The 17,575-nt window shown below is 42.2% G+C and overlaps 1 protein-coding gene across 1 annotated transcript in view; it reads right to left on the bottom strand.

Annotated features, from left to right (window-relative positions):
- Nucleotides 1-9,526: 9,526 nt before the first annotated feature.
- Nucleotides 9,527-17,575, bottom strand: part of LOC311106114 (ubiquitin carboxyl-terminal hydrolase 22-like) — a 55,703-nt gene continuing 47,654 nt past the window's right edge. Inside the window, exons 10-13 of the mRNA XM_084148430.1 lie at nucleotides 16,938-17,029; nucleotides 15,701-15,763; nucleotides 12,676-12,825; nucleotides 9,527-12,101 (exon numbers count right to left, since the gene is read on the bottom strand). Coding sequence (XP_084004556.1) covers nucleotides 12,059-12,101; nucleotides 12,676-12,825; nucleotides 15,701-15,763; nucleotides 16,938-17,029 — 348 coding nt within the window. The 3' untranslated portion in view covers nucleotides 9,527-12,058. The remainder of the gene's footprint in view (nucleotides 12,102-12,675; nucleotides 12,826-15,700; nucleotides 15,764-16,937; nucleotides 17,030-17,575) is intronic.

The following is a 17,575-nucleotide window of genomic DNA, read 5'->3' as shown; positions in this document are numbered from 1 at the left end:
GCTCCACAGCGGAGATTGGAGTATCTGTCTATAGGACCACTTTAAACCATACACTCCACAGAGCTGGGCTTTATGGAAGAGTGGCCAGAAAAAAAGCATTGCTTAAAGAAAAAAATAAGCAAACACCTTTGGTGTTCGCCAAAAGGCATGTGGAAGACTCCCCAAACATATGGAAGAAGGTACTCTAGTCAGATGAGACTAAAATTGAGGTTTTTGGCCATCAAGGAAAACGCTATGTCTGGCGCAAACCCAACACCTCTCATCACCCCGAGAACACAATCCCCACAGTGAAGCATGGTGGTGGCAGCATCATGCTGTGGGGATGTTTTTCATCGGCAGGGACTGGGAAACTGGTCAGAATTGAAGGAATGATGGATGGCGCTAAATACAGGGAAATTCTTGAGGGAAACCTGTTTCAGTCTTCCAGAGATTTGAGACTGGGATGGAGGTTCACCTTCCAGCAGGACAACATACTGCTAAAGCAACACTTGAGTGGTTTAAGGGCAAACATTTAAATGTCTTCGAATGGCCTAGTCAAAGCCCAGACCTCAATCCAATTGAGAATCTGTGGTCTGACTTAAAGATTGCTGTACACCAGCAGAACACATCCAACTTGAAGGAGCTGGAGCAGTTATGTCTTGAAGAATGGGCAAAAATCCCAGTGGCTAGATGTGCCAAGCTTATAGAGACATACCCCAAGAGACTTGCAGCTGTAATTGTCTCGCCTTAGATTGTACATTCCTCTGATTACTGCAGCTTATTCCATTAATTTAGTTTCAAATATCACCCAATAAACCGTTCCATCCCACAGCATAGTAAACACCACCTATGAACTGTTGAAAATCCCCTAAATTCAACATAACAACCCTTTATAAACATCATGCTGGGTGTGTTTTTTATTTATTTGAAAAACCCAATTGAAAAATAACAATCAAAGATAGTTAGGCTCAACTTAATTTGGTAGCTCCCTCTTATGACCTAAATACTGCCTAACTTCATAAAATCCCTCAAAATTCCTCGAGTATACAATGATTATTTAATTGATTACTCTAAATCTGCTACATGTGATCTCATTTCAAATGATCCATTATCAATTATTTGATCCACCCCCTAGTAAAATCTCCCTCCCCTTCTATTCTGGAGTTCTACCTCTCCCAGCTATTTCCTCTAGTGGCCATTAAATACTCTGCTCTCGTCTGTTCCTTTTCTTACTCTGTTAGTCTCTGCTTTTCAAGCTCCAGAAACTGTTGTCTCTGTCTCTCAGCCTGCTTGTTTTTCAAACCTAAACAGTTTCCTTCTCTCTTTTTCTTTTATTCTCTCCCTCTCTAACTTCCTCTGTCTCTCTAAGTCTGTCTCTGCCTCTCCTTTTTCCCGCCAACCAGAGCCACAAATCATTCTCCTTGTCCTCAACTCAACCCTCACAGCTCTAGCGCTACTTCCCTCCTATCATTACTGAATCAATGATAATATATTTACATTCTAGTCTCCCAGCAGACGCTCCTATCCAGAGCGGCCTACAGTTAGTGAATACATTTTTATTATTTTTACTATTTGTATTTTCCCGCTAACCCATTTCAGTTCGCTATTCAATATCTTTAACAGTTCTCTCTGATTCGGCCCCAATCAATAAAACAAATGCTTGATATCGTTCATCAGCATACACTTAATGACATTCCTACCATTTGAACGATGTCCTGTCTCACCTCCTCCCCCTCTCCTGCTCCTTCCTACATTATGGGGGAGGCGTGGGAAACTTCCCTACAATCTACCTTCTTAGGAAATAATGTCATTCGTACTTGTAACATATTTTCATAGATTATCTAGAATACTACTAAAGCTATCTTATGCAACTTTTAATACACGTAAAAACTCTCTCTCTCTCCACCCATTCCCTATTGAATAAGTGCGTCTTCCTAGTTACCCCATAACCACGCCTCAAATCTTTTATTCAGCATTTAACCAACCAAATACTAAGTAGTATCCGGTTATCATTTATACCCGCCGTTGAATTCCCTCATACACACACACTTCACCCCATGCCATTCAAATGCCCAACACAACAGAACAGTCAATGCAACTCTCTATTGGCTCTTCAAGTCGCTCCGGACCAGAGCATCTGCCAAATGACCAAAAATGCAAATGTAACTATTCTCTACTTTCTCACTCATTACGTACGTCTACGTTTGAGTGCGAAAGTTCATACATATGCATCGTTGGACCTTATAGGTACCTCTCAAATAATCGCTTTGTGGTGTTTTTAGCCAATTCTTAATTGACACGAATCATTTTTTCAAATATTTTCCTTTGTTACCGTTAAAGCACTTTCGTGCTTAAAAAAACACTTGCTGTCTCTAGCCCCTCCTTTCGCTGTTTTTTCAAATGCAAACTTTTTTACTTCGAGATGCCCAATAAATTCATACCTCTTCTCCCTAATGGATCCATAAAACATATTTCTTCGATCTCTTCCTAACATATATCTTTCATCCCCCGTTAATTCTCGGACTTCTTTAGAAGATGTCTTTCCCATGGTGGAACAATAAGAAATCCCCCCCCCCTTTTTGTTTTTTAAATAATTCACTCCCAAATTATTTTCGTAGGAGCTAATATCTTAGTGCGCCTCTTGCTTTTGTAATTAACCATTTAAAATTATTTAACCCCTAACCCAGAGTTTTTATTTAAAACTCCGGTTTCATGAAAAGAGTAAGTTACCCAATTTCTTACGCGACTTATTTTTTGCTCCTTCCTTGAAATAATGATCACGTCTCCCGATGGATTAAGTCTCACACATACACGACCTTATCATTTGCCAAACTTGTTTGCAAAGTTCTAGCAAATCCCCAGTCGTATACGCTACTCCCGACTCATCCATCTCACACGATGATAATTATTTCCCTGTTTATACTGTTACACTGCAATTCGTACAATGACAATATTAACTAGTTTACATTTGTGATTGCAATTCACTCCATGTCATTTCGGACTAGTTTATTTTTGTAATAGCTATTTACTTAGGGTAATTTTCAGACCCTCCCCAGTCGTAATAATTATTACCTTCTTTGAGATTTTGGTAACCTGTCTGCCCTTTACAAGAATTCCTATCCTTATACAAGTTCAAATCATTTCCCCAAAATCCATGAATAAAATTACTGACCTTTTCCCTGCAGTTTGGATTTAAATAATTTTTCAAACTCGTTAACGTCTTTATCGTTCATAAAGAGTAATCACCGGCCTGTTTATAACCTTAACGTCGAAGGCCAGGACTATTCTCCACGGATGCAATCACCCGGCCGTGCACGGATTCGGTGTCCTTAGAACGATAAAGACGTATTTAAGCTCCGCTCAAAGGACCAATCTGTCATGTGAATTTCTATCTCTAATTCAACCCAAGCTTGAATCATTACCAGAGGTTGTAAGGCTCTGGTTTTAATCATCAATGATTCAAGGTCCATAACCACGAAGAAGGATTTTTTGTATGTTTATTCATGGAGAGCTCTCCTGCCAATGACACAAACAGACGATTTTATACCTCCTGGACTTGACTCCTCCCACCTTTCGGTGACTTTTCTAAACAGTTTCCGTCTTCCCCCTTGAATGTTTAGTACCGCCCCCTCTGTTAGTGGGTTGACACTACATGATAATTCTAACATTTATACTGTGTTTGGGGTGAAATCCTTTAGTCATTATTCTTAAAATCCAAATTAATCTAACAGGCTCCATGCAAGATCTCACCTCGTGGGGCATCAATGATCATGAGGAAGGTGAGGGATCAGCCCAGAACTACACGGCAGGACCTGGTCAATGACCTGAAGAGAGCTGGGACCACAGTCTCAAAGAAAACCATTGGTAACACACATGGATTAAAATCCTGCAGCGCACGCAAGGTCCCTCTGCTCAAGCCAGCATATGTCCAGGCCCGTCTGAAGTTTGCCAATGACCATCTGGATGATCCAGAGGAGGAATGGGAGAAGGTCATGTGGTCTGATGAGACAAAAATAGAGCTTTTTGGTCTAAACTCCACTCGCCGTGTTTGGAGGAAGAAGAAGGATGAGTACAACCCCAAGAACACCATCCCAACCGTGAAGCATGAAGGTGGAAACATCATTATTTGGGGATGTTTTTCTGCAAAGGGGACAGGACGACTGCACCGTATTGAGGGGAGGATGGATGGGGCCATGTATCGCGAGATCTTGGCCAACAACCTCCTTCCCTCAGTAAGAGCATTGAAGATGGGTCGTGGCTGGGTCTTCCAGTATGACAACGACCCGAATCACACAGCCAGGGCAACTAAGGAGTGGCTCCGTAAGAAGCATCTCAAGGTCCTGGAATGGCCTAGCCAGTCTCCAGACCTGAACCCAATAGAAAATCTTTAGAGGGAGCTGAAAGTCTGTATTGCCCAGCGACAGCCCCGAAACCTGAAGGATCTGGAGAAGGTCTGTATGGAGGAGTGGGCCAAAATCCCTGCTGCAGTGTGTGCAAACCTGGTCAAGACCTACAGGAAACGTATGATCTCTGTAATTGCAAACAAAGGTTTCTGTACCAAATATTAAGTTCTGCTTTTCTGATGTATCAAATACTTATGTCATGCAATAAAATGCAAATTCATTACTTAAAAATCATACAATGTGATTTTCTGGATTTTTGTTTTAGATTCCGTCTCTCACAGTTGAAGTGTACCTATGATAAACATTACAGACCTCTACATGCTTTGTAATTAGGAAAACCTGCAAAATTGGCAGTGTATCAAATACTTGTTCTCCCCACTGTATTTCCCTCATTAAAATGCAAATCAATTTATAACATTTTTGACATGCGTTTTTCTGGATTTATTTGTTGTTATTCTGTCTCTCACTGTTCAAATAAACCTACCATTAAAATTATAGACTGATCATTTCTTTGTCAGTGGGCAAACATACAAAATCAGCAGGGGATCAAATACTTTTTTCCCTCACTGTATATATATTTACATTTTAGTCATTTAGCAGATGCTCTTGAGCGACTTACAGTTAGTGAGTGCATACATTTTTATTTTTATTTTTTCTATGTGCAGGAACAGAGTGAATACCCTTCAACGACTCTTTAATCGCTAGCTAAAAACAAATCCAGTCAAAGATTATGAAGCTATATATACACACACATACATATATACATATACACACACATATACACATACATATATACATACATACACATACATACACACACACTGGTCAGTTTATTAGGTACACCACCCCGTTCACATGGCCGTGGCTTGCTATCTAAAACAGAAAGACAGGCACAGAGGCATTCAGTTACTGTTTGATTGAATGTTAGAATAGGCAAAACGAGTGACCTAAGCGACTTTCAGCGTGGTATGATCGTCGGTGCCAGACGCACTGGTTCCAGTATATCAGAAACGGCCGGGCTCCTGGGCTTTTCACGCACGACAGTGTCTAGGGTTTACTGAGAATGGTGTGACAAACAAAAAACATCCAGTCAGTGGCAGTCCTGCGGCCGAAAACAGCTCGTTGATGAGAGGTTGAAGGAGAATGTCAAGAATCGTGCAAGCTAACAGGCAAATAACGGCGCAGTACAACAGTGGTGTGCAGAACGGCATCTCGGAACGCACAACTCGTCTTCCTTGTCACAAATGGGCTATTGCAGAAGACGACCACACCGGGTTCCACTCCTATCAGCTTAAAACAAGAAGAAGCGGCTCCAATGGGCATGCGATCACCAACACTGGACAATTGAGGAGTGGAAAAACATTGCCTGGGACATGACAGCGAGTTCAGTTTACTTGAGTGGCCTGCGCAGTCCCCAGACCTCAACCCAATAGAGCATCATTGGGATGAGATGGAACGGGCTGTTCACAGTATTAATGTACCGCGGTCCAATCTGCAGCAAATGTGTGATGTCATCGCCAAAGCATGTACCAACATCTCTGCGAAACGTTTCTGACACCTTGTAGATTGCCCCAGAACATGTAGACTGTTCTGGAGGCAACTGGGGGTCTGACCCGGTACTAGACGGGTGTACCTAATAAACTGGCCAGTGAGTGTATACTGCTTTGGATGGAAATAACACAGCTAAAGAGACTCTTAGCCATTACCTGTCTGACCACGTTTTTAAACGTTTTCCATTGCATTCCCTAATGAACATAACCCTGATCTCAGTTAGTGGCACCTCTTTTCATAAACCTGCATTCTAATAAACAAAACTCTCTGATCACCAACTCTGGTAAGCATAGCAACAGTGACCAGGAGGACAAAATGGCCCCAAGAAAGATTGATACATACTGTACTAACAAGGCAATTGCGTCATACTTCTGGGACAGAAGGTAAAGAATACACTCAAACCACAGAACAGTGACATGAGGCACATCTGCACCATAATATTAGTAATTAGAACAATTAATAATTGATTAATTTTAAAGGATTTCTTTGGCTGTGTTTACACAGGCAGTCCAATTCTGATATTTTTTTCCACTAATTGGTCTTTTGACCAACCACATCAGATCTTTTCACATCAAATATTTTTCAGAGCTGATCTGATTGGTCATAAGACCAATTAGTGAAAACAATAATCAGAATTGGGGTGACTGTGTAAACACAGCCTTTGATCTGCACAGCATCAATAGCCTGTTCCAGATATGGATGCATTTTTGCCAACCCCTCTGACACTCAATGTTGTCTTGCCATGCCGTACATGACAACAAGTCAGAGGAGTTGGCTTAAGCACATACATATCTGTCCACAGCTACATCAACAGGTAGAAAGAACCATTATATAAACATATGTATTGGATTGTCCTTACATTTTGTATTCCATAACATTTTATTTGCAATTGACAGAGCAGTGGTTCCCAATACTGTTATGTGTGAAGGTGAGCACAGGCTCCATAATCTGGCTTCAACCTCTATGATGAGTGGGCGCTGTATCTTTGCTTAGTGATACAGATTTTTTGTAAACTTTTTCCATGTTTCTTTTTACTACTTTCAAATCTGACCTTAGCTTAAAAAAAAAAAAACATGTTTTGTAGATTTCTCATGCTTATTATACTTCATTTGAGATTACAATATTACATGGTGTTGTTCGTTTACAAGTGCAACCTGCAGTGGGTAATATGTTAGGACAGTGGCACATTTTCATCCAGCCAAGGCACCCTGGCTTGGCTACATTGTCTGTAGACCTTACAGAATGGGGAACAATGACTACACATCCTACGAGTGCTGACGTAAATTGATATGTTATCCAGTATAGAGTCAGCTATACAACGTTTCAGGCTGTGGTAGAACTGTTGCAAATTGCTAGCCAAAATCGTTATTGTGATATAAAGGGCAACTCAATAGCCTCCATTCACCATCTGTGTTCATTACTACTATTTTTCTCTGTAGATAGAAGTTGCTGGCTACTAAGGATGATGATGGTTGATTTTCTTACGGTGTCCATATTAGGACCGGTTCCTGTCCATATTAGGGCAACTTCCTAATATGGACACCGTATCACCTACCCTCAATCATTACACCAAGGGAGATAAGATCTGACCCTGTATCAGTGGTTAGGGACAACTTCTACCTACTCCACTCTTCTCAACTGTTGCTGAAGGGTTTGTTTGTTTGCCTCTGTACAAGGAATTAGTATTGCTCAGGGGCCTTTTCTATTTCTGATTCCATTTTGCCATTATATCTTGCTTTTGTACAAAATATATATTTAGACCCATGGGGCGGCGCACAATTGGCCCAGCGTCGTCCAGGGTAGGGGAGGGAATGGCCGGCAGGGATGTAGCTCAGTTGGTAGAGCATGGCGTTTGCAACGCCAGGGTTGTGGGTTCGATTCCCACGGGGGGCCGGTATGAAAAATAAAAAATTATGTATGCACTCACTAACTGTAAGTCGCTCTGGATAAGAGCGTCTGCTAAATAACTCAAATGTAAATGTAAAAATGTTAATATTATTGCCGTTCCTTGGAAATATTGTTCCTTTGTAATATTATTCCTTTGTTTGCTTATAAAAACATATTGCAGTTGCATGTGTGTGTGCTTCTTCATGAAATACTTAATAGTTGCTCTCCTTACCACATTGTCAATCGTAATGATGTACACAGTAGGCCTAACTCCTGACTTCAGTAAGTGTAAGAGATTTTAGTATGGATTAAGATTTCAAAAATCGAAATCTAGAAAATTCAATAACAGAATAGTCACACCGTCCCCCATCAGGAGGACCCAGTAGCATACAGTGAAACAGTGCCCCTCTGTGGTGAAAAGACACTACTATATGAAAGTGACGACATTCTCCATGGTGTCTTTTCCCACTCAAACCTTGTGATTTCTGAATCGACCACTGAGGGATACACCAATTGCAGACATAACCAGATCATTCCATACCTTACCAAGGCCTGTACTCCTACTGTCTTCCATCATCTAGGTAATAATGATTGGAAACCAGTTACTACCGGAAAGTTTAGGGGAGGGGCGGTTTCCCACACACACAGCCCTTGTCCTGGACTAAAACGCCAACTCAATGGACAGGGTACACAAAGGTCCATCATGTGACTTGAGTCCCACATCAGACCATCCAGTATCCATGCAGAAGCACACCAAGCGCCCATCTCTCATCACCACATGGCATCCTGAAGTCCTGAACCAAAGACTGTAGGTTAGCCACACACTTCCTTTAATCAACTCCAAACAAAGATTGCCTCAGTAGCATTGAAAGTATAGCTAGCTACTGCAGTAGTTGAGCAGTCTAACCTCCGGTCTTGTAGTCTACGGTCAATAAAACACACATTAGGCGGGTTTCCGGGTAGGGTGAATGGAGTCCCATTCATTTATTTAGTTGTACTCTACCTGAGACCACATACAGCAGCCATAGCCAAACATCACCCAAACAGTGGAAACATCACCCAAAGTGTGGAAACATCACCCAAAGTGTGGTAGTGCTCAATTCTTAGACTGCAAGACCGGAGAATGGGGTTAGGCATAATATGCCATCTAAACTGACATTTCCTAACACTACCATGAGGTTATTGACTCCACTAGGATCTATTGGAACAAGTCACTTAATCTACTATGGAGGGCTTCAGGGAAACAGAATGATACAGCAAGAGAAACAAGCTAGTATGCATAATGCATCTTAAAAGAGATTGAACGGGATCTTAAGCGCATACAAATTCGTAACATATCATACGAATTGCACGACGTAACTTATACGAAATGGATGACGTACACAATTGTGCACACCTTGAGGATATGTTTTCGCTCGTGAGCGCTACTTTCAAAACGACTGGCTGAAATGACAGAAAACCTTTAACACATCTTTAATCTACTATAGAGGGCTTCAGGGAAACTATGATACAGCCAGCTAGTATACACCATGCATCACAGTTTTCCATCTGTGGCAGGCAGTTCTCCATCTTCTGTCTCTGTGTTAGTGGTGTACCTACAGGGATGTATTCAGGGACGTGAAACACTGAGCATTGCAGGTAGAATAGGAAATGGTGTCAGCTATTCAATCTATCTGACAATCATTTCTACAAATGCGTTTCTTCCAAACGTTGTGTCATTCAACACCATGCGACTGCACACTACACTAGCGCTAAAAGAGTGAACAGATTTGAAACTGAAGAAATCAGGCAATGGTGACACAGAGTATGTTATATTAAAGAGAAAAAAGTTTTGTTCCGAGTTTAATCACTGAAACAGAATGTCTATCTCCTCTCACCTCCTCATACGTTAGGGCTGCATTACTGAATGACCTCTGGGTGGCGCTCTTCTCTCAGACCACCATAATGCATCGGAAGCCTTGGTGGTGCGACCATTTAAAACATGCAATTTCTCTGTTCTTCGACCCCCCATCTGTTCAGGCTCAGGGTTCAATAATGGACTAATCTGTAGCAGACCAGAGGATATATATATATATTTTTTTTTTACTTGTTTGTTTACCGAGCAGCTGAACCAGACCCAAAGTGTTGTGGTATCAATGTGGTATACATTTTCCCACATTTCTTTTTCAATCTTTACATACACAGTGATATTCAAACATAAAATACACAACAACACATTGGTTTTTTCTTTTTAAACTCAGAATTCAGACAGCATACTGATTGGATAGAGCACTGTGTTACCGCACTGCAGATGCAATATACCTCGAGCCACATTGGGTCGTGCTCATCAGGGCACGCGATGGATAACGTTTTAAAACGTTTTGCCATGGAAAATTTAAATGAGCGTTTCTCATTGGACAAGCCCAAGCAGTCCCTCCCTGTTTCAGTCAGTTTTCTTCCATTTGGTGCCTAATGAACACAACCTTGGTCTGAACAAGCCACGTGTGGTTGTTGTTGTTATGGATATTAAGAGAACACTGATGGATTCAAAGCTGGAGAGGGTGCAGCAAACAGACAGCGCCACCGTGTACATGCAATCTTTCATCAGCCCCCCCCCCCCCCCTCCCAACACCAGTACAGTACAAACATCATGGTCAATGGAGTCTTGTAACAGAGAAGAGCTGTAGGCATGGAGGTATTATTGCCCAAGGTGACATTAAGACTGACATGCGTCCACAATGGTACACTATTCCCTATGTATATAGGGAATAGTGAGCCATTTCAGTTTTGCCCTAGACCTGCACAGCTGTGTTGCAGTATGCTTACGTTAGCACATCGCTTTAGTTGACGGATTCTAGGTCTGTGTTCGAAATGGCACACTATTCCCTAGAGCACTACATTTGTCTCTGCAGTATATGGGGAATAGCAAGCGATTTCCCCCAGGTATGCACCCTACTGTGTTGCAGAGGGCTTCAGTTTGAGTGGTTGCATTCTAAAAAGACCCACAGCAGTCTGATAGCCATGGCCTCTAATCCTCTAAATATACTGCATACTGTGCCTAGCCTGGTCCCAGATCTGTTTGTGATACCATGCCAGCTAGCAAGACAGCACAAACAGATCTGTGACCAAGCTACAGTTGCCTCTACTTCATAATGCCACAAGAAACCTACAGCTTATCCCCAAAATACATGTTTCAACAGCCAAAAGTGAGCCAATTTAAATCACCACCATCATTATATACCCAACAAAACTTTCCACGATAATAAAGAATACTACATCCAAAAAAACATCTTCTGAAGGTACCATGACAACAAGGAAGGGACATTACTGCACCGCAACAAAACAGAACGACTAGAAGAACATGGACACTGGAAAGAAACGGTAAACAAAGAATTTCAATGAACGAGTCGCTAAATAAAAAAATTGATATTCCCTGCCCTCAACCGAAATTAAACAAAAAAATAAAAACACAAAAAATAGTTTGAACACGGGTACGTTCAGTTTGCTCCAAGTCCATTTTTCGTGTTTGGCTACGCTTACCAGGAAACTAGCAAGGATGGCGTCTCGCGCTCTCAGTTCTCTGACTTTTCCTCTTTAAAAAAATAGATGTACTAGAGGGATCATACAGCATTCCAGAACTAAATTCAAATGATAAGAATCATAACCATATCTTTTAGGAAAAAAGAAAATGTTTGCTGTTTAAAAAAAATAATACCATACTTTTGTTTTGTTGTTGTAGTATATATAGTTTTTGCATTCAGTTCTGTATGGATCTGAAGACGTCTACAATCTCATCCCATCGTGACTGTATGGTAAATGCTTGGTCAGTTGAAACGAGAGCACCATGAGGAAAGAAACAGGAAGTCAGAATCGAATACTGTCGTTTTTGGGGTTTGTAGCCCCAATGTGCCCTCTTTCCTCTCCACAGAACTGTCAATCACTCTCGCCAAGGCTCCGCCCCACTGTCAGAAAAGGGGCGGAGTGAGGGAGAGTGAGGGGAGGGCTCCTCCCCCCCATGCCACTCCACTTTTCCTCCTTCTCTTTCTCTATTCAGTGTGTCAAGTAGATGCCGGGAGCTCAGTGCTGTTTTTGAACACAGGTTTTGCATGAATTTTCACTATTTATTAGTCATTGTTTATGTTAGACTCTCTGTGTGTTCGTGTTTTATCGTCCTCTGTTCCCCAGTTATTGGTTGGTTCCTCTCATCTCTTTGAGCGTTGGGTTGGTTCTCCGCAGAGTCAGCGGTCTCCAAGGTAAGGCTACTCATATTCCAGGAACTGCTTGTGATAGAATAGGAGATACCTGAGGGGAAAGGAAATAGCTATTAGACTTAAATGTGATTATTATTAGTAGTAGTACATGAAAAGAGTTAGACTTAAATGTGGTTAGTTTGTGTGGGGTTGTTCAGTGTTGTTAACCCTATAAGAATGTGTTTGGATGGAATCGACCCCTAGAGTTGGGGTCAATTGAATCTAAATTGAAGGCAATCTAACGTTGTGTTCAGAAGGGCACACAAAACGCTTTGCAAAAAAAAAAAATGAAAATCTGTGTTGTTATTGTTAAGTAGTAGCAGTAGTTGTCCAGGTCGTTCTGAACTTGACCCGGGTATCGAACTGCAATCCCACAGGAAGTCCACTTCCAAATCAACTGAGAGGAACTTGGTACTACCTGAACTTGTTCAATAACAACATAACCTTTTGTTTTCTGTTGAAAAACGTTTTGTTACAGCGTACCCCACTGAACACGACCCACGGTCAAAACCTTTTACAATGGAAAACGAAACAGAGCGTTTTTCTATTGGGTAGTCCCTCCCTGTTTCAGTCTTTTCTTTCAGTCTGTTTTCTAAAGAAAATGACCCTGGTGTCTGACTACCCACCCTTCACTGTCCAGCACGTCCTTGATGCTGGCCTTTGTGATGATGGCGTCGTCACACTTGAACCACTGGTCCTTGTGTTGGCGGATGAAGCTGGTGTAGTGGCCGCTCTCCAGGGTGCCCTGGTGGTTCACCACCGCAAACAGAGAATACCTGGTCCACCACAACACACACAGGGACAGTGGAGATTTAAACAGAGAATACCTGGTCCACCACAACACACACAGAGACAGTGGAGAGTTAAACAGAGAATACCTGGTCCACCACAACACACACAGAGACAGTGGAGATTTAAACAGAGAATACCTGGTCCACCACAACACACACAGGGACAGTGGAGATTTAAACAGAGAATACCTGGTCCACCACAACACACACAGAGACAGTGGAGAGTTAAACAGAGAACACCTGGTTCAACACAACACGCACAGGGACAGTGGAGAGTTAAACAGAGAATACAGTGAGGGAAAAAAGTATTTGATCCCCTGCTGATTTTGTACGTTTGCCCACTGACAAAGACATGATCAGTCTATAATTTTAATGGTAGGTTTATTTGAACAGTGAGACACAGAATAACAAAAAATCCAGAAAAACGCATGTTTTGAAAAAAATGGTATGAATTGATTTTCATTTTAATGAGGGAAATAAGTATTTGACCCCTCTGCAAAACATGACTTAGTACTTGGTGGCAAAACCCTTGTTGGCAATCACAGAGGTCAGACGTTTCTTGTAGTTGGCCACCAGGTTTGCACATATCTCAGGAGGGATTTTATCCCACTCCTCTTTGCAGATCTTCTCCAAGTCATTAAGGTTTCGAGGCTGACGTTTGGCAACTGAACCTTCAGCTCCCTCCACAGATTTTCTATGGGATTAAGGTCTGGAGACCTTAATGTGCTTCTTCTTGAGCCACTCCTTTGTTGCCTTGGCCGTGTGTTTTGGATCATTGTCATGCTGGAATACCAACCCACAACCCAGTTTCAATGCCCTGGCTGAGGGAAGGAGGTTCTCACCCAAGATTTGACGGTACATGGCCCCGTCCATCGTCCCTTTGATGCGGTGAAGTTGTCCTGTCCCCTTAGCAGAAAAACACCCCCAAAGCATAATGTTTCCACCTCCATGTTTGACGGTGGGGTTGGTGTTCTTGGGGTCATAGGCAGCATTCCTCCTCCTCCAAACACGGCGAGTTGAGTAAATGCCAAAGAGCTCGATTTTGGTCTCATCTGACCACAACACTTTCACCCAGTTCTTCTCTGAATCATTCAGATGTTCACTGGCAAACTTCAGACGGGCCTGTATATGTGCTTTCTTGAGCAAGGGGACCTTTTGGGCGCTGCAGGATTTCAGTTCTTCACGGCGTAGTGTGTTACCAATTGTTTTCTTGGTGATTATAGTCCCAGCTGCCTTGAGATCATTGACAAGATCCTCCCGTGTAGTTCTGGGCTGATTCCTCACCGTTCTCATGATCATTGCAACTCCACGAGGTGAGATCTTGCATGGAGCCCCAGGCCGAGGGAGATTGACAGTTCTTTTGTGTTTCTTCCATTTGCAAATAATCGCACCAACTGTTGTGACCTTCTCACCAAGCTGCTTGGCGATGGTCTTGTAGCCCATTCCAGCCTTGTGTAGGTCTACAATCTTGTCCCTGACATCCTTGGAGAGCTCTTTGGTCTTGGCCATGGTGGAGAGTTTGGAATCTGATTGATTGATTGCTTCTGTGGACAGGTGTCTTTTATACAGGTAACAAGCTGAGATTAGGAGCACTCCCTTTAAGAGTGGGCTCCAAATCTCAGCTCGTTACCTGTATAAAAGACACCTGGGAGCCAGAAATCTTTCTGATTGAGAGGGGGTCAAATACTTATTTCCCTCATTAAAATGCAAATCAATTTATAACATTTTTGACATGCGTTTTTCTGGATTTTTGTTGTTGTTATTCTGTCTCTCACTGTTCAAATAAACCTACCATTAAAATTATAGACTGATAATTTCTTTGTCAGTGGGCAAACGTACAAAATCAGCAGAGGATCAAATACTTTTTTCCCTCACTGTACCTGGTTCAACACAACACGCACAGGGACAGTGGAGATTTAAACAGAGAATACCTGGTCCACCACAACACACAGAGACAGTGGAGAGTTAAACAGAGAATACCCGGTCCACCACAACACACACAGAGACAGTGGAGAGTTAAACAGAGAATACCTGGTCCACCACAACACACACAGAGACAGTGGAGAGTTAAACAGAGAATACCTGGTTCAACAGAACACGCACAGGGACAGTGGAGAGTTAGTGGAGAAGCAAGGGAGGGGAAGTAAAGTACTTTATAACACAGCTGGTGGTATATAGCGACTTCACCTGATTATTCTGGCTTCCTCTTAGTTTATACATCTATTTCTCTGACCATGTGAACTAGTCAGAGGGGCCATCAATTTAAATAGTCACACGGACCATGGTCAGGAATACTCTTGTCTAAACTACCATCTAGAAATGGTACTGTATAACACTGATTCATTTAACCCTGGTAAATGTATTGGAAAAGGAATGCCATTGTAACTGCCATGGATGAGAAAAATATAGCTACTTTTAATAGTGTTTCATTTATTTCATTTGGGAGTCGGACTAGGACGCTCCACGCCGTTAACGTTCGCTGTTGTGCTAGAATGGAAACAATTATAATGAAATTAATCTAGCTTTTTTTCTGTGCACCTGTTGTCAAATAAATGACAAACGGCATACAAGGAAACCCTAGCAACAGTTGACAACGGTGTTATTCAGACCTAGGTTCAAATACTATTTGAAATCTTTGAAATACTTTCAGCGTTTGCTTTAGCCTGCCTGGAGTGCTAGGTGGGCGATGTTTGCACTTGCAACTATTGAATTGGTTCCATTGTGCAAGGCAAGCTCAATCAAGCCCAGATACAGTATTGAAACAACATTTCAATCTTATTTGAACCCAGACCTGGTGCTGTTTACTGGCGATATGTTGCTGTTGTTTACCATAACACATAATAAACTTGGACATACTTACTTATTGTCGTTGTTTAACACATCTACTGTCTGTTGATAGTGGCCATTCACTCTGCTCTCTTTACTGTCGAGGACAGAGACACTCAGTCACATGCATGCTCATATCAAATGACACTTAGAAGAAAATCATCCAATATGTAACAGAGACATACATGGTTACACTTGACTTGAAACATCCACGTTACATAACAAACACAGCCATTCAAATGACAGTCTCACAGTGACGGTTACATTTACATTTTAGTCATTAAGCTGACGCTCTTATCCCCAGCGACTTAAAGTGCATTCATCTTAAGGTAGCTGGGTGAGAAAACCACATATCACAGTCATAGTACGCTCATTTCTCCTCAATAAAGAAGTTAATCGGCAAAGTCAGTGCTAGTAAGAAAATACAAGTGTGAGTGATAGTGCAAGAAAGGCAAGGATGACTGTTAATACAATCTGTTATGTCATTGTATGACAGTGTTATGAAGGAAAGTGTTACCACATACTAGAATTCTGTCATGAGTATTCAGACATAATACTGTGTCTTTGATTGATTGATTGATTTTGGGGTAAAACAATTTGTCCAGTTATAAACTATTTACAAGTACAAAGACCCCAGAGGATGACATGAAAGTGTTGAAACACTTATTCCAATGTTGCGCTGGGTGTCATGTACCACATATCCACTAGGGGGCATGGGTGTCCTGTATAATAAGCAGGCAGACAGCGGAGAGTCTCCTACACTCTCCTATTTCTCTGTCCATTGATCTGCCACTCACTACATTCAGAGCTACATGACTACTGCCGTTACAGCCAGAGCTACATGACTACTGCCGTTTCAGCCAGAGCTACATGACTACTGCCGTTAGCGCCAGAGCTACATGACTACTGCCGTTTCAGCCAGAACTACATGACTACTGCCGTTTCAGCCAGAACTACATGACTACTGCCGTTACAGCCAGAGGTGTGGCACTGGCATCCCCAAAGCATTGTCCAATGGTGAATACACAGTAGATAGGTAGCTAGGGTATATGACAAATAGACAGTAGGAAGGTAGGGTTTATGACGAATAGACAGTAGGAAGGTACTGTAGGAACGTTATATCCCATGCCCTGATGGTGGAGGATGGAGAACACAAAACACACACAGCGTTCATACACACATCTCATTATTTGATAGCGCTGGAGCAGGAGGAGTGAGGGTCTTATATTTCCAAAGCAGAGCTTAGATCTGCAGTGTGTGTGTTACCCCACCTGGAAGCTATGAAAGGTGTCATGTCCAGCTCTAGAGGGAAGGAGACATATGTGGTGATCTTCCTCCTCAGTTTTGCAGAGTGTTCAAACCGCTACACCCCAGGAGGGAGGAAAGAAGATAGGGGAAAGAGGGAGAAAGAGAGGGGGAGGGGAGAGAAGAGAGGGACCAGAAATGAGAGAGGGGGTAGAGGGAGAGCAGAGAGGGGGAGGGGAGAGAGAGAAAGAGAGAGACACATGATTTAGACTCATCCCTGATCTTCTGGTCATTTTGAAGGGAGGGATTACTTGTGAGAAATAGAGAGCCCTGTTAGACTTGAGCCCTGATGGTAATAGATGAATCAGAACAGCCATGGATCAGTCTGAAGAGCAGAGAGAATCCCACGTTCAGCACAGCCCTATGAATATTATAAAAAGCTTATGTATGGCCCCCCACATCTCCATAAATAAAACATGTAGAGGACTGAGTATGTGTGTGTGTGTGTGTGTGTGTGTGTGTGTGTGTGTGTGTGTGTGTGTGTGTGAGAGAGAGACTGTGTGTGTGTGTGTGGTGTAGTGACAGTAATGGAAGGCAAATCTTTCCACACAGAAAAAATGATAGCAGTAGTTATAATAGGCCTCTATATAAGCATACAGTGAGA

Source organism: Coregonus lavaretus (assembly GCF_964263955.1).
Source record: "Coregonus lavaretus genome assembly, chromosome: 2".
Classification (NCBI taxonomy): domain Eukaryota; kingdom Metazoa; phylum Chordata; class Actinopteri; order Salmoniformes; family Salmonidae; genus Coregonus; species Coregonus lavaretus.
This window is presented reverse-complemented; position numbering and strand designations above follow the sequence as displayed.